The sequence below is a fragment of the Gobio gobio genome, assembly GCF_949357685.1.
Source record: "Gobio gobio genome assembly, chromosome: 12".
Classification (NCBI taxonomy): domain Eukaryota; kingdom Metazoa; phylum Chordata; class Actinopteri; order Cypriniformes; family Gobionidae; genus Gobio; species Gobio gobio.
In genome coordinates this window covers 39,395,331-39,414,082 of record NC_137105.1, presented here as the reverse complement: position 1 = coordinate 39,414,082, position 18,752 = coordinate 39,395,331, and the positions used below count along the sequence as shown (strand labels likewise).

Below are 18,752 nucleotides of genomic sequence, written 5' to 3'. Positions count from 1 at the left end.
CATTTTTTTTTACTTCAGCTTCACTGTGAGAAGTTTCCGGTCTCCGGTTGGGAGTTTTGTGGTGGCTGGTCACGTCTGGATTTTTATTTATTTTTTGGTTGAGTTTCTGTGAATAAAATGTTGTCAGTAGTGGAGATTCAGTTTGGCCAGTCAATGGGGAGTTTTAGATTGGAGGGGCCTGCAAATTTTTTGCAGTGTTGATGGATTGACTGTGGACAGTTGGAGGTGTTCAGTGAAAAATAGGTTTTGATTTTGGGTGAGGATCTTTGGCTGTGATTGGTGAAATGCATCTTTTTACATGAGGATGGTTGTTTGAAGGTCAGTTGTTGAGCCAGTGTGTGGTTGTCAGTTTCCACAGATTTTTCTAAAGGACACAAAAGGGGCAGGAAGTCCTGTTAATTGAATAATATGTAATAATAGGCCCACAGGGGCAGCAAGTAAGTTGTAATAGGACATTTAATTGAAAAATAATAATAAAAATTCCAAATGTATTTCCACATGTCACTTAGTATGTAAGTAGAGGATGCTACTTAAAATATTTAGGACCAGTGATCAAAAAAGCAGGAAAAAAAAGTAAATTGGAATCCATAGACAAAACTCTCAAAATTGTATTCAAAAACAGCCGAAGTACTTCGAGAAATGGAAAAAGTATAGATGTAGGATTTAAAAAAAAAAATGCTAAACTAGTTAGAATTAAAAATATGCCAATTGAACAATTGCCAAGAATTGATTAGAAATTAACCTGAATGAAAATTATAAAATAGCATGCATGTTAGTTGACCGGTCTATTAGATAATTCAATTAATAAGCAGGCCTGCAAACAGGGATTGATCCGGAGGATTGCACAAACTGGTGGCCACCAAAAACACTGGAGTTTTCTCCTTAGTATAAGTGGTTTGTGCAGTTCCCTGAGGAAATCCAAATAATTAACAAAAAGGATTATATAAATACTGATATACAGAGATGCAAATATATGGAGAGAGAGACAAGCTATAGGTACTATGACTGTATTATACATTGACCTGTTATATGAAAATACAATTTTGAAAGTCTGAAATTTTTATCTCGTTATCCCTGGGAGAAATACAATTTTATTCATTGCATATATTCAGATATTTTTTGATTATGTTAATTAAAATAACTTTTGCATTATGTTGGATGAGCAAGATTGGGTGACCAAGTTAAACAGACATTTTTAACAAGACATAATATACACATTTTACAATAATGAGAGTCATTGATTTAATCCTAACAGGGTTTGAGAGAGTAGGAATCAATATAACGAGAGATAAAACATTACAGTATATATGAGACTGAATATAAGGCACCCCAGACAGACTGAAAAGCTGCTATTTCCTGCATTCTGCAAAGAAGAAAAATGCTTGCTCTTTTCTGCAAAGAAGAACTTGCTTTATTAAAATAGCATGGGGAAACTGTTGTTATCAACCAGATGATAAATCTAAGATTAAGAGACGTTTAAAAGAGATGGTTGTAGAATTTATAAAAAATAAATCTGATTAATGCGGATCTCTGAGTGTTCAGTTTCAGGATGACACCAGATGACTTCTGGGCAGCTGCCTTGACATACTAAATGAAAGCAACTGGACAGTGCATATGGCTGCAGAGAAAAGAGGAGGCATTGATAGGCCTTCATCCTCGCTGCAAAAGAAAGTTGAAACTTCTGAGGGGCTGGTACGGACAAAAACTGAGTCAATGCAGAAATGAGGAAGAAAACATGCTGTCATTATGCAAACTGCATCCTCCATGGCTTGATCAAAAGTCAGATTGAGGAGAGGCAAAAGGACAACAGCATCCAGAGTCAAACCACTGTTACACCATGACACCAGGCCCGTGAATGCCATCAGACCAAATGCATCGGATGAAGAGGGAAACACTCAAACAGCAGCCGAACGAGTTCAAACTGATCGCTGATCCAAAGCAGGACTTCATCCTGGGCACAGGTGATACCTTTTCAATGATCACTACGGAGACCGCTTCAGATTTTACTGATTGGCAACAGTAGGATTTGATTATTCACTGGTCCAACAGCAGTTCTCTGTATTCTGTAAAGCTAACACTCTCTATCTGCTTACAACTGGGACTGGACTTACCACATGCAGTAAGGGACTATTGTATTAACCAATTAGGGGTAAACACATCATTAGATCATTGATGATGTCAAATAAAGAGAGAGATTTTGGGATCTGCTTTCAAGACAGAACTGATAAGCTTGATATGATAAATATAAGTATAATACTGAGCACTCAATCAGACATGGACTGGTCACTCCATCTTGGTCATTAGTTCATTTTTAGGGCTAGATCTTAAATAATAATCAAATTTCAAACTGATAATGTCACAAATACTGTCATTACCAGGGATTACGTGAAGCTAATATTATTGGTCATGAATTTGAGATAGTGTTGAGATCTACAGTCATAAAAAAGGCGTCTCATAAGTAAAAATAATTAATTAATTAAATGAACAAATTAATGGCAAATTAGATTTGAGAAAATTTAAAATTGCGAAATGTCCAGAGCAACCAGATCATTTGTTCTATTAGAAACTGAAAAATTTGGGGGTTACATCAGCTGTGTTTAACACAACCACATGGCAACTGATATTAGCCAGCAGTATTATTACAAAAATGTAGACACTGTCGCAAGGGGAATGCCACATTGCATATGTTCAGTAGCTTTTGTCATCAGAGTTGTGTATGGACAATTGAACATAAAAATAAAGCCATATTGATAAATCAATTAGAAGGCATAAACAGACCACTTCAACTTTTGATCGATAGACAAATGAGATATAAAAGGGCACAGGAGGACATCAGCAACACTTTTTACTATCTTAATTTTAGATGCGCATGGTTGACCATTGCGCAAGGGGGGAAAGTGGTTAGAAGAATAAAACCAAAACCGATAATTTTTTTGCCGAATGTAACATTTGTATTCAAAACAATGTCAGAAAATGTGTGTACATCGATTTGAGTGGTCACCCAAGGGAAATACCAAATGAAATTAAGTTAGAGATTAAGTAAAATCAGGTTTTGAGTATATTTCTGTGGATAATTTGAAAAAAAATTATGAATTACATTTAATGTGATCAACAGAAGCTCATCAACCACGCTGAAGATGCATAGATAGCCTAGGGAGAACAGTTGGGGACCTATAAGCAAAATGACATGGCAAAACAGACAAACATCAAATTGGTCATTCGCAGGAGAAAGGGGGTGTTTGTATAGTATTGTAACTGTTGTACTTATGTTCCAAGTAATACAGCACCTAATGGATCCTTTACTAGAGCCATGAAGAAACTGAAGGCCCTCAGAAAGGAAGTCACTGAGAATGCAGGCAGTCCAAAAACGTGGGACAATGGTTTGATTCGTTGCTGGGGACATGGCAAGAGTGGTTAATGAAGGTGGGAGTAATTGCAGCAATAGCAGTTGGTATTTTTGTTTTGTTGTTTTGTTGTGTTATGCCTTTCCTCAGAACAATGATGTCCAATGCTGCAGCCAAACAGATGATCAATATATCGGTAAAGAGATCAGGGGTGGACATTGGAGCCAATTCCGGAGTGTACCCCATAGGCCCGGAAATAGATGAGCAGGATGACTTCCTGTAATGGGCCCATCATGAAGTTAAGGAAAGGGGAGCCGCTTTTATTTTTCAATTTTATGTTGATGTTTAATACTATGTTTTTGAAGGGTTAGGGAGTTAGCCCCACTGTGTATTTTATTTTGGGAAAATAGAAAGTGATCAGAAAAAGGATAGAGTAGGCAGGTAGACTAGGATGCATTTTAAGGCCCCCTTTCCAGAACAATATATTTCTTTATGTTATGTACTCACATTTATACTCATATTTACTCACTTTATTCTGTGAATGAAGGGAATGATTGAAGGAAACAGGGCACTGTTTGTGAATGTGGCAAAAGCCAGAATTTAAGGGAATGTAAAGAAAGTTTATTTCTCCATATAAGCATGTTTTCCAAAGATATTGATAAACTGTGAATGATGAAGTAATGTGAAGTCTTATGAGAAAGCCAAAGAAGAAGAGGATCGACGAGCACAACAGTGCTTAGCAACTGGGCTAGACTCTACTGGTGGTTTAAAAACCCGCTGTCAGCCCCAACACCAAGTAGCACTCAAAGCAAGACTGAGTACACTTGGCAACGGTGGAGCAGCCCAGATAGCGCTCCAGGCCACCGGAAGCGCCTGAGAGTTCCTCTGGCATCGTGGGACATATAATCGAATCACTGATAGTACTAATCACTGAAGTATAGTTCACTGAAATGATAATCTACTGAAGTAATGCTATAACGACATACTAATTTACTTTGATGAGTGTATTACACTGAAATATTGGCTGATTTTCATCCCCATAGAGATTCTCTTAGGAAAGGGAGGTGAGGTCTTTTACTCCTCCCTAGCTAAGAAAGGGGGGAGATGTTTGGCCTCACACTCCAGTTAAAGTATGCTCACATGAGAACAGGTGTTTGGATAAGAGATGTGTGGCTACATTGGCCATAACAGAAGGAAAGGCTGGAAGGGCCTGGACTTATGGGAGAATACTTTACCATGAGGGCATAGATGTGGGACTTTTTAAGTCCCAAAGGGGGGATGGATTATGTCGTGGCAAATCTCGAAGTACCAAGTGTCCCCTCAGATCAGTCAGTGAAGAAGAAAATCTCTCAGAGGCGAAGTTCCAGGTTTCAGAAGGTTAACTTTATTGTCAGAACAACAAAGTGAGATGCCAGCTGAACATCTGAATCTCCCCACTTGTAGCTCACACTTTTATACAGTTTTGACAAGTGATCTCATCTGCAGGTGCTGTTCTCCCTCTCATTTCCCAGAATCTACCAAGCACTCCAACATCGTCATCAAGGTCAAACCATTCATAAGCTATCTCTTTGTAATGGTGGCCAACATTTTTGGATTGTCTCAAACAGTGATTTTTGCCTCATTATTTTTATCAAGAGAAAAACACATCCAAGGCCACGTGAACCAAAAGAGCAACTCACAATCAGTGCAGATGGCAAATGCAAGCAACTTCAGATAAAATCCTATCCTTTCCCATGAGACTTTTCTCAGTCATGAAGGCCATGAGGCCTCCAAACACGTATAAGCCAATTTATTTCTGCAATTATTTTAATTGTGGAAAATCCCACACTTAATAGTATCATCTTAAGGCTTCTTATCTGACAGACCTGCTTTTTCATACATTCTCATACTCTGTGTTCCACTCACATGCTCTTAGTATCATCATATTCTCAGGTGAAATTCCCCAACACATATTAGACCTAATTTTTATATTAACTGTGCTCTTTACTAAAAGGACAAAAAAGACATATATTGACCTTTGAAAATCTCCAACAATAGATAGATAGATAGATAGATAGATAGATAGATAGATAGATAGATAGATAGATAGATAGATAGATAGATAGATAGATAGATAGATAGATAGATAGATAGATAGATAGATAGATAGATAGATAGATAGATAGATAGATAGATAGATAGATAGATAGATAGGCCTACTGCACTGCACTACACTTACCCTATACGTGCACATTATCCAATATCCACACCCTTATTATGTCCCATAAATGGTGCAAACTTAATCCAGAAAGCATCTTGTGAGACGTAGTCATTACGCATTCATCAGTGGACATGAACAGACATGCACTGTAACAACCACCACGATCCCTGGATCATCTTTCCAGACGCTTTGCTTGAGTATTCGAAGCTGTGAATCATTGCTTTTTAAAGTAAAGATGAAAATATTATTTTCAAAACAACAATGATATAATGACTTAATGAAGCCTATGACTCCTCGGAAACATGGCCACAGTATCACATTACACAATGAACTCCTCCCTTTACAACCTCATATACTAGTGGGAGGCACAAAGCAAAGCAAAGCAAACGCCATACTCTCCTCAGAGAATCTGTGTCTTTTACTTTAACTGTAAGATATGGCAGAAGAAGAGGCTGGTATTTTTGTCAACCAGGAGCAGTTCAGCTGTCCCATCTGTATGGAACTCCTGCGAGACCCCGTAACCATTCCTTGTGGACACAACTACTGTATGGAGTGCATTAAGAGCTTCTGGGAGCAGAAGAACCAGAGGAAGTTGTGCAGCTGTCCACAGTGCAGGCAAACGTTCTCCCCGAGACCGGCGCTCAACAAAAACACACTGTTTGCTGAAGTTGTTGAGAAACTGAGACATACTGGAATCCGTTCCCACAACATACCTGGAGCTACGAATGATGAAGACCGTCCGGAAAATCAGTACCTCGTCATGTTCTGTGAGGTGTGTCTTACTTCTCATCTGATGCTAAAACTTTGTAATAACTTCCTAATATGAGAATGAACTTTTCGATAACACTTTACAATAATGTTACATAGTTAACATTAGCTAACGAAATGAGCTTCTACAGCATATTAATCTTAATAGCCTAAATGTTGTTATTTTTATTTTAACATTAGCTAATACATTTTTAAGATCAAAAGTCATTTCTGTTAACATTCTGTGAACTAACATGAAGTTCATGAACAGTTGTATTTTTATTAACTAACATTAACAAAGGTGAGTAAATGCTGTAAAAACGTTGTTAGTTAATGCTTTAATGGTAACAAATGAGACCTTATTGTGAAGTGTTACCATTTACCAACGTTTCTGTTAGTTTTTTCAAATGCTTACACAGTTTGCATTTGTAATCAGTTTGCATTTGTAAAACAAACTTTTTGCAAAATGCTAAACACAGTTCTCTACATTAGACACTCAAAAGCGACTGCTCTTTGATTTAGATAACACTACCATTTAAATGCCACAATCATTTCCCAATTGCATACACCAAAACAATCTTGTGTTTAAACACTTATACATAAACGGATCACTTAGAAATCAAAACTCAATGTTTTCAGAAAGAAATACATTCATTTTTAGCCTCTTGCATTTCTGTTTATAATTTAAATATACCTAATTTGATCACTTAGAAATCAAAACTCAATGTTTTGAGGAACAAATACTTTTTTTGACCCTTGCATTTCTGTTTATTTTGTAAATATATACCGAATATGCATACAAGTCAAGTCACCTTTATTTCTGTAGCACTTTACACAATACAGATTGTTTTAAATCACAATAGTAACATTTAAATTCTGCTGTAAAGCAGCTTAAATAAGCCAAAAGTGTCATTATACAGTCAGTTCAGTGTTGATTCAGTTCAGTTCAATAACTGTAAAGTTTATCAATTGTGCATAAATACTGTATATATACAGTGTATTTGTGCACATACATTTACATGTGACAAACTCCTGTAACTCCACTACACACTGAACAAGCAAAACACACAATAGAGTAGTGTTATACATTTTTCACATCTGTGTGTAGTTTGGTGTGTATGTTTCTAATCAATTAATAGTGTGTGTGTAGACTAAAATAGTTAAAATAGTTTTGAATGAAGCAAGAGATGTGTGATGTTTTGCATCTTGTGTGTATATTATGTGGGTTTGTGTGTAGAGTTTTGAGAAATGGAGCCAAAGTTTCAGAAATTGTGTGTAAGCAATTAAAAAAAAAACGTAACTTTCATGAATAAGTCAGTAGTAAACTGATAAAGATCAGTAGTTTATACACACGCATGGTCCTTCATACTTCAACCTGAATGCACACACAGACTCATGGGGACTCGTGTCACAGAGAACCTTAAATTGAGGTCCCCAATGAGGAAACAAGCTTATAAATTACACAGAATGAGTTTTTTGATAATGTAAAAATGCAGAACGTTTTCTGTGATGGGTAGGTTTAGTTGGTGTAAGGGGATAGAATGTACAGTTTGTAAAGTATACAAATCATTACTTCAATGGAGAGTCCCCACAAAGATAGTGAATGATGAATCATTCATTTATAGCCTAAATATCATACATTTTTGTCGGGGTGGGAGGAGGAAGTCGCACCAAAGACTGATTACTTTATCTTGGCATAAAACGGTTAAATTATCTGATATGTTTAAAGACTTGTAGACACACAGTCATGAGGGTCTGCAGGAATTCTCTCAATATTGCATAATTTCCTGTTTTATGTTCTTTTGTGCATGTTGGTCATACCACGTGACTTTGAAAGTTTCTCAAATATTTATATTATTTTAAAAACTGCTTCACTGCTTTTTTCCCCTTATAAATAATAATAATAATAATAAAAGAGTTTCGTCCTTTTTATTTAGTCTTTTTTTTCTTCATTATGATAAAAGGACATCTTTTGATTTTTGATGTTATGCCTCAAAATATATCAAAATGAATTTTAATCAGAAATGAAAAAAGGTGTGTTCCAACAATAAGTTATTGTACACTCTTAAGAAAAGGCACTTTATATATAGACCCTTTTAGGGGATCTCAACATGAGATATTCTTATGGATTTATATTTAATTAATTAATTTAGTTTAAAAAAATCATTTCAAAAATTCATTTTATGAATTAACAAGCTTGTAAACATGTATCATTATAAAAAATGAAATAACAATTAGGCCTAAACATGACATTTCCCTTTATAAACTTTTTGGCAAACAAAGTCATTTAAATGTTTTTAAAATAGAACCCCACTGAACCTTTTTTTCCTAAGAGTGTATGAATGTTTCTTTATGTGTGTATCACCTCTGGTCTGCAGCAAGAGCTTAAGCAATCACAGAAGAGATTCCAGCAGGTCATAAAGGAGCGCGAGACGGAGCTACAGGATCTGAGTCACGCCGTACTCTCCCTCAGGGTGAGTCCATTACTGCCAGGAGGACGTGGAAAGTCCTGATGGAGAAGTGGGATGGCGTGGGTTATCAATTATGGGCAGAGAGGTTCTGCAGTCTTGGACTCATCACTTCTCTGGTTCCGTATGTTGTCAAACAGAGCTCTGCCCTGGCAGCGGTGGAGGATACGGAGAAGTTCTTCAGTGAGCTGATTCAGTCGATTGAAGCGCTGTGTTTCGAGGTGACAGAGATGATCAAAGCGAAGGAGCAGAAGGAATTAGACGAGGCACATGGATTTATAGAGAAACTAGAGCAGGAGATCTCAGAGTTCAAGAGGAGAGATGCTGAATATGACGCGATTGCACGCCTTGATGACAAAACTCAGTTCCTCAAGGTAACATCAGCGCTTTTGGGCAACTAAGTACTTGTCATCTGTGATTTAGGTCTAAGATTTCATTATATTCCTCAGAGTTATGAAACACTGTGCAGTCTGCCAGAGTTGGTGACCTCTCCTGCAGTTCTAGTCAATCCAGACTTCTGTTTCGAGATGGTGTCAAGAAAGCTCGCAGTTCTGAGTGAGGACATTAAAGATCTATGTCAGAAAAAAATTGTGAAATTATCAAAAAAAGGTGAGTCATCAAATGAATTGGTTTGGAGTAGCATGCTAACTATACTTTTCTTACTGTTCCTGCAGTATGCACAGAATACTTGGATGATATTTTATATTTCATCCTCTGGTGCTCTTCGTTTAGGGGTGGCATTGGTTGTCTTCCCGGTCATAAGTGACCGGACACCAAAAAATGTAACTTCCTCCACCCCAGTAAAACCAATGCAATTTATTTTTCCTCAATAATATTTTTTATTTTTATTTTTGTATTTTGAGATGATTTGATGGTATGTTTTAATATTTATGCAATAATTATGGTCTATTTTTGCCATTGAAAAAAAAATATATATATTGCAGTATTTCAGGTTAAAATAGAGACTAGGCCTTCGAAATATTTTTTTTGAAGGCAGATTAGCGCCCTCTTTCGGAATTATTTAAGAAATCATGCAACCATGGGTGTAGTCACTAGAGGTCTCTATGGAGAGGCTTGAGAATTCCCTAGTTCTGTTTTGAACACATTTAATGATTTTTTTTTTTTTTGATGGATTTGAATATATATTTAAAAAAGCTCAAAGACTATTTATTATAAAGTTTTAGATATTTTTTTGTTTTTGTTAGAAATATAGATTTTTTCTGTGAATTTGTGTTTTTGAAAAATTCCAAATGTGGTTCATAGGTTCAGATTTTCATAGGTGTGTGTGTGTGTGTGTGTGTGTGTGTGTGTGTGTGTGTGTGTGTGTGTATAAGTGTGCGTGTGTGTGTGAGTGGATGTGTCAATATCACACTCTTGATGTTTTAGAGTGTCACCCCTTTACTGCTGTGTACTTTTTTCAGCATTGTGGCCGATTTGTAGATTGTACACACACAAATTCTGTGAATTTTTGTGTTGTTGCAGATTTCCCATTCATTTCCTATGGGGGTCATTTTTGACCGAAGAGCACTCAATTTTTTTTTGTGTTAAAGGGGCTATATGCAACTTTTTCCCCAAAATAAACGTAACAATAGCCTTTTTATTTTACCATTTATGACTCAAACATCTCCTGATGAGCATACTGACACCTTGTCCGCTCACAGTGGGTGCACCTATAAACCTGTATCCTATTTTTCCTATTTTCTGGCGGGTAGGTTTTTCCCGCGCTGTCTGCGGATGTGACGTCACCACCGCTGCGAGAGCGAGCAGAAAATAAGAGCAGTTCTATTTTTTGGCCACAGGTGTCAGTCGCGAGTTTAAATTTCAGAAAAACGCATATAGCCCCTTTAACATACCTAATGCTAGAAAATTCACCAAGTTTCATATTTTTCCGATGAAGCTGTGATTGAAAAAAATTCAAAATGTGGTTCATAGGCTCAGTTTTTCATAGGTGTGTGTGTGTATAAGTGTGCGTGTGTGTGTGAGTGGATGTGTCAATTTCACAGCATGTCAATATTTCAGCATTGTGGTCGGTTTGTAGATTGTACACACAAATATTCGGTGAATTTTTGTGTTTTTGCCGATTTCCCATTCATTTCCTGTGGTCAGTCATTTATGACCGAAGACAATGAACGCTACTTTTTTTTTTTTTTTACGACCAATTAGCATGCTCGAATCATGACCCCAATTTTTTTTGTGTGTTTACATACCTAATGCAAGAAAAGTCACCAAGTTTCACATCATTCCGTTGAAGCTGTGATTTTTAACATTTCAGAACAGAAAATTTTCTGGTCAGAAATGACCGAAGAGCACCAGAGGGTTAAAGGTGCAGTAAGCGATTTCTGAGAAACGCTGTTGAAAGTGGAACGGACTGAGATGCGATGCCAGGCATGACGCAAGTGTTTTTTGGTAGTTTCAGCCTGACGCAGTTATCATTTTCACGTCCAGCGCCACGTTGTTTAAATAGCAAATGGACACCCATATGTTCGCCCATGGGTGTGGTGTGCTGGTCTGAAAACAAGGTGTGTTCATATGCATTGTTTGCGCGTTGCTATTTTGTCATGGAAAAATAGGTGTGCTCTAGACAGTTTGGCAGCATGTCTTGAGGAGGTTCATTTCAAGTTGTTGTTTTTGACCCTTCAGAAACCAGGCCAAAACATGACCTTGACCTTGGATCTCTAGATCTATCTATCTCTCCCCAAGTACGGAATTTAGGTGTAGTTCCCTCAAATTTGATAAGCAAATTAGTAGTGTCATTGGATCTAGCTTTTTCTATCTTTCTATCTTTCTATCTATCTCCCAAGCGCTCGTTGGAGACTGCGATCCATGCTCTTATCACCTCGCACCTGGGCCCGGTTTTTCAAAAGTAATCCACTAGGATTTTGGATAACGGATTGGATCAAATCTTGAAAATGTGTTTTTCAAAAGAAAAAACGGATTACATAATCGGATTAGATCACGTAATCCAATCTTGGTTTTGATCCGGATCAAACCTTTAGTTTGGGTTTTTCAAAACTTTCTTGTAGGATTTGGATCACTTTGATCCAAAAAATCTGGATTAAACTGATCCCATCAGAAGGGTGGATTCAGCGTGGATTTCATGCCCAAAATGTAATGAAAACTTAAAAAATGTATCAAATAATACTATATTTGGATCATGCAGTATCTTACAAGATATCCTTTTATTCAAAAGGTTTTAATTTTATCTGTTCATCCGTCAGGCTACAGTGATTATGTAGGCTTTAACGTATTCAGCCTTTCAGTATAGGCCTACAGCAAAGTAGAAAGAGTTTGGCCTTATAAAATAATCCCCCAAACAGCTGTTAAAATTGAGCAAAAACAATACATTTTATTTTGTCACTAATTGATATATATATATTCACTACAATCGAAAATATTTTTGTTTTTAGAATATTTATTAGTGATGCATGCAATGATTACAGAATAACCCAAAAAATGCAAAGAATGGCAATCACTGATTTTTGAAATCCAAAACAAATCCAAATCAGAAATAGTGTCTAACTATTGCGTCCCTTGTTGCACGTCCTGTTTGCTCGTTCTGGCAGAATGCAGGAGGTTGGTTAGGGTCTCCAAGGGGCTCAGGTGCATCATTGTCAGCACAGAGAGGGACATTGCGCTTAATAGCGATGTTGTGCAGGACAATACAGGCAAGGTTTTTTTTTGTTTTTAGTTTTTTTTAAACTGGCTATTCTACTTGTTGCTCTTTACATATCTATAGTTCTACATTGTGATTTCCTATCCTGTTTGAGCACTGGTTATCCAGCACTGGTTATCCAGATTTGGTGATCCTAAAAAGTTCCTATCCGGATCAGATTGATCTAATCCGATGTTGCTTTAAAAAACTGGCTCCAAAAGTAAGATGGATTACGTGATCACGGATCGCAAAAAAAGGATTACTAAATCCGGATCAATTTTATCCGGATTAAACCTTTTGAAAAACCGGGCCCTGGACTACTGCAATTCCCTTTATTTTGGTATATCAAAATCCCAGACATCGCGCCTGCAGGTTGTTCTAAATGCTGCGGCTAAATTCCTGAAGGGAAAGAGGAAATTTGATCATGCCACCCCACTTTTGAGATCCCTCCATTGGCTTCCAATAAATTACAGAATTGAATATAACATATTATTACTGGTATATAAATCTTTAAATCATTTAGCACCTTCTTATCTGTCGGACTCAATTTATATTCTCCCACTAGAAGTCTTAGATCTGAAACGAAACCTAGAACCCGGTTAAAATCAAGGGGCAACAAGCTTTTGAAGTGGCAGGCTTCCACTGTATATCAGATCGACTTCCTCTCTGTCTGAGTTCAAGTCATGTCTTAAAACGTATTTATTTTCTGTTGCTTTTAGCTCATAAGAAGTATTGAACTGTGTTTATTTTTTATCTGTGTTTCTAGTTACTATTGGCTCTGTTTTATATGTGTACAGCACTTTGGTCGGCCAGTGGCCGTTTTTTAAATGTGCTCTATAAATAAACTGAACTGAACTGATTTTGAGGCAACTGAAATTGACTGTGCCATTGACCAAGAAAAACCTGGTCTAAAGTCAATAGCACTGTATTCTTTGTGTTATTTAAAGGGCGCGTTATTAAAATGCGCCTATAGGCGGGTGCGCAATGCACATACACTCTGCTTGGTTTATAGCACATTACGCCCAAAACACACCCATGACTCATTAAGAGATTAGCTACAATCCTTTTGGACGATGCGCCTGGTGCGCTGTAGCCTGGATGCCAGCCGAACTTAGCCCAGCCCACAACATTTTTACTCGGGCAGTTCGGTCTGGACTTGATCCATAGAGAAGTAATTATGCCCCGAACAGAAACTGTTCGGACCAATGAAATTGTCAGGGCGGGCTTTAGACGATGATGGACAGATGATGAACAGTAACGTAATCATCCACGTCATCAAAGAGCGCTTGGGTTGAGTTTGTTCTAATCCTAAACTGAGAACTTGTTCGTATATGCATTCACCTTTACTATTTCTCTCAGAAATGATGATCGTGTTGGAAAGTACTCTGTGTATCCTTAAATAATTTTTTTACAACACCGGCAAAGATCGTTTACACTCATCTTTTTTTCTGACGTTAGGCTACTTATTCCAGCGTGCGTGCAGGTACAGGGTTGCCAAGTTTTTACAACAAAACCCGCCCAATTGCTAACGTTCCTCAAAACTAGCCAAAAACAAGCCCAATAGCTTTCCAGGGGGGGTTCTCCGGGAAAAAAGGCATTTGGGGGGTAAAATATGTGTTATTTTGGCAAGGCTGGCAGCTAAAAATCGCATTCCTGGGTCTGTATCACATAATTGGGGTTGCTTCAACCCGCGGACATGGCAACACAGTGCAGTTGAGTTCTGTTGACATTTGACAACTAACGTTATGCGTTGCTCCGTTGCTCTGATTGGTTGTAGGTCTATCCAATTGAGGTCTTTCCTGGTTCGGTTGAAACACGCCCCCATAATCACAGCCCAACGGAGCAGTATCAGACTCATATTCTGACTAGAATTGAGTATGACGACGTCAGGCTAGGTGCGCTGACCAATTTTCAACACCCTGAGTGCACCTGCGCCATGCGCTTCAGACCATTTGCTCAGATCGTTAAAATAGGGCCCATGAGCAAGAGGGAGATTTGAAGAAAGACCGCAGAAAGAGAGATGGCTGAGAGACATTTCAAAAGAGAAAGGTCAGAGTAATATCACTGGAAAAAGAGTAATATCACTGATCTGTAGGGATGGGCGATATGGACTTCAACTAGGCTTTATCCTTATTATCGCCGGAAGACTGATTCTTATCGTGGGGAGAATATTTACCGGTATATCGCAAACGATAAGATATCGCCCATCCCTAATGATCAGGCAAGATCTTTAGGACCCGTGTTAATATTAGAAAACTTTCCATCCCTGGAGAGACCTAAGCGGGAAGACCTGAACTTGGACGCAGAGGTTGCGTTGTATCTGCTCCATACACGAGTAACATGTTTCACATGCTGTTTCACAGAATCAAGATATGTTGTAATGTTGTTGTAATGCTAGCTATAGTAGGACAGTTTTGAGTGTCATTGTTTGGCTGGAGCTGCTGGCGACTAACAACCAAATCTTGTGTACTGTATGTTACATTTTTTTTTGTTCTTCCTTGTCGTTCGTTAGTCATCTTCGCTTTATTTTTGCCTTGCATTGTGTGTTGGTGCATTTTGGGAGCGGAGCAATGAAAGGAGGGGTGTGTTTATTTGGGTTAATTTCAAATATCAACAGTGTTTCTTACCGCACCTTTAACAAAACAGGCAGTTTACAACAGACAATCCCACAATGCACGACTTGATCGTACATTTCCAATGTGACAAATGAACCAGAATCCTATTTTATTCATTATTTGATAATATAAGTAATGAAAGGAGGGGTGTGTTTATTTGGGTTAATTTCAAATATCAACAGTGTTTCTCAGAAATTTCTTACTGCACCTTTAACAAAACAGGCAGTTTACAACAGACAATCCCACAATGCACGACTTGATCGTACATTTCCAATGTGACAAATGAACCAGAATCCGATTTTATTCATTATTTGATAATATTGGCATAAGTCTAATTTGATTTTACACATTTTTTAAACTTACAAACATTAAAAATAACTCCTTATTTACCAGATGAAAACTGGATGCCACATGTGATGAGGTCATTTGACCACAATGGTGCATACTATTGTTTGAAACAATTACCATACACTAATGTGTTTATTTATTTACAAATTAAATGAAAAATGATTGACAGCTGAATGCTAAATGTGATGAGGTCATGTGACGACTGTAATGTTCGAAATGTTTATAAAGGGTGTTTCTCTTACTATAACTTTAGAATAATTGTCAGTATCTAGTTCATACTGGATTCAGTAAATACATGCAAGTATTCCAAACACTATAAATAATAAAAGACGCTGAAATAAGTTGAAGTACAATATGTATGAATGTTAAAAATGCATGCACTGATTACATTTTGTCTTAATAGTGACAGACCTCAAGTTTATTCCTACCCCTGAACCCAAAGTCAGGGAGCAGTTTTTGGAATGTAAGTTACAGACACAGACACACACACACACGCAGCAGAAATCTGTACAATTGAGTTAATTTGCGTCTTCGAATTTCAGATTCGGGTCCCCTGACTCTAGACCTGAACACCGCTCACAAAAACCTCAGCGTTTGCTCAGAGAGTGGAGAGGTGACTTTCATCAAAACATCTCTGTCCGTTCCTGACCACCCAGAGAGGTTTGACGGCTATTACCAGGTCCTGTGCAGAGAAAGCGTGACCGGCCGTTGTTACTTCGAGGCCGAGTGGAGCGGGAAGGTTCCTGTGCACATTGCAGTGTCCTATGAGGACATCAGCAGGAAAGGAAAGAGTACCCAGTGTGCATTTGGACACAACGCCCAGTCCTGGAGTCTGGTGTGCTCTGAGGATACCTACACATTCTGGCACAATGGAAGGGAAACTAAAATTCCCAAAATGCAGGGGGCTCACAGGACTGGCGTTTATGTCGATATATCGGCAGGGATTTTGGCATTTTACAGCATCACAGACTCAATGAATCTCATCCACAAAATTCGGACTGCATTTGCTCAACCGCTCTATCCTGGCTTCAGGATTAACACTGGGTCCAGTGTGAGACTTTGTTATCCACTTTAATGGCACAGAATTAGTTTATTCAGTGCCTGATCAGTTATTAATAGTGTGTATTATAGCAGTTGGCAGTGTGTAGTATTTATGAGGATCTATTGACAGAAATGCAATATAATATACATAACTATGTTTTCAGTGGCTTACATAATGAATCGTTATATTTTTATTACCTTAGCATGAGCCATTTCTATCTAAATACACCGCGGGTCCCCGTACAGTGAAATCACCATTTGGCACCCCCATTTTTGTACTGTAGCCCTAAACGGACAAACTGCTCTACAGAGCGCAAGCTACTCTCTGCTGTCTCAAATGACGACATTTTTGTCCTGTGTCGGCCACCTTAGCTTCTCTATGTGCTTTGAAAGGGAGGGGTGAGCGGCGGGCAGTTGCAGTTCGCAACCTAAAATTTACTCACTGCACCTTTAAGTTTGCTTGTATTGTGAAATCCATCTCCATATACCGGCACTATATACAGGGATGGACCGAGAATCAAATATAAATTAATAACACACTATTATGGCATTTCATAACGATTTTACATTTTAGCGAATTTGTAAAAATTTGTATAATCATATTTTAAAATTTTTGCATGATCTGCTTACACTCCACAGACGGTTAGGATTAGGGGTGGACCTTACGTTTTTATGTTTTTAAAGTCACCATGAAATCGAAATTAGCCATTTTTATTTCTTATGGAATATTGCAATCATAATTTTAATTTATGTGCCCTCGTAATCTTTAATCAAAATAACTTCCCCTCCCTCTTGCAGTGACATCTCTTCTCTGTTGACGTGTTTACTGGCGCGAGGGCGGGACAACACGTTACTCAAATGAGATCGACCAATAGCAAACCATCCAATCAATTCCCCATGGACAAAATCAAGTCCTGCCAGACATTTTTTCTTGTCTGATAAGTTGTTGCACGCATTCATCACAAAAGGGAAGAAATGACTATCGCAACTTCCGTTTTATGTTGAGTTTAAATTAATCACATTATACGAATTTATACAAAATAATGTTTTATTAACAAAGTTCGGGAGGAACACAAATGATCTATCCAATCATGATGTCATTCTAACCAGCTGTCTACCCAATCAGCACAAGTGAAGGACTATATAAATACCCAGTCAACTCACTAATGTTCATTGACAGTTTTTCAGCATCCCTCCACCACCCCATCTTCCTCACACTCACCTGGTAACTTTCCTAACCAGAGATACGGGGGGGAGTACTCTGGGTTCGGGCCAAATACCGAGCTCGGAGCCCTCTCCTCGGACAGCACGCCAAATACACATATTACTACGCATACTATTTACTATCTGATTATGTGTAAGGGTGAACTTGTGAAATCGCCTCCTCGTAAAAAAGGTTACATTTTCCCAAGAGACCAGGTTGTAAATTAGCCTGGTCTTACCAGACTCTCGTACATTTCATTTGTACAGAGAGTCTGGCCACTCTCCATTGACAAGCGTTTACTTCCTTGAAGGCGGGTACTCTATTGAAGTTTAAAACTATTGGATCTGCCCAGAGCCACTCTGGATGTGCCATAACCAATCGCTAACGTTTGGTCGTGACGTAAGTCGTGCGCCGTTCGCCTCTGTTTCACACATGGAAGTCCGTAAAAATAACTGTGCAGATTGTGCACCCCACCTCAGTGATAAAACCTAAAACTTGTGCATTCGGATTGTGATTTATTCACGGTGGAGGGGAGAGTTTTGTGATCGGGAACGCGCTGCTCACATGGTCCGTAACATGATTGTATGCTGTAAATAAAATGTCATATGCTTGGTATGATAAGAATAAATGCTGCCGTAAATAACGGCCCAATTCAAATGTTTACGTGCTTTTCTTCTTTTTATTTTTTGAGCGGTGATGAAATATATTGCTCTTGTAAATACTTGCCAGCATTTAAAGAAATACAAGTCTAGAAATGCATCTAAATTACAGCGAAGCGCAACCGCACGGTGCTCTGCAGTGGTCAAAAAGGATATAAACAGTACACTTTGAAGTGATATATTCTTGAAAACTCAGAGATGTGGATTCGGACAGCAATTAAATGACCACACGACCTTGGCGTGGCGTGGAAAACAGTAGGTATTTCGGCCAGGGATTTTTACGCGGGTGGTGGGAGACGGACGGCAATAAAACCACCACTGTAAATGATGACAATACCTTACGACCCCAAAGGAAACAATTACCATCCGAATAGGGCTTCAGCCAACTCCTTCACCACTAACGGAGCGAGCTGGAAAATCAAACTTTTCCCAAACCCTTTGGGGAGGAGGGCCACAACATCATGGCCACCAACA

At 38.2% G+C, this 18,752-nt stretch overlaps 1 protein-coding gene across 1 annotated transcript; it reads left to right on the top strand.

Moving 5' to 3' along the window:
• The first annotated feature begins 5,790 nt into the window (after positions 1–5,790).
• On the top strand, positions 5,791–18,280 carry ftr85 (finTRIM family, member 85). The gene is made up of 6 exons (XM_079831210.1): positions 5,791–6,316; positions 8,670–8,765; positions 8,900–9,133; positions 9,209–9,368; positions 15,778–15,837; positions 15,917–18,280. The coding sequence occupies exons 1-6, from the start codon at positions 5,981–5,983 to the stop codon at positions 16,447–16,449; spliced, it is 1,419 nt and encodes a 472-aa protein (XP_079687336.1). The 5' UTR covers positions 5,791–5,980; the 3' UTR covers positions 16,450–18,280.
• The last annotated feature ends 472 nt before the right edge of the window (positions 18,281–18,752 follow it).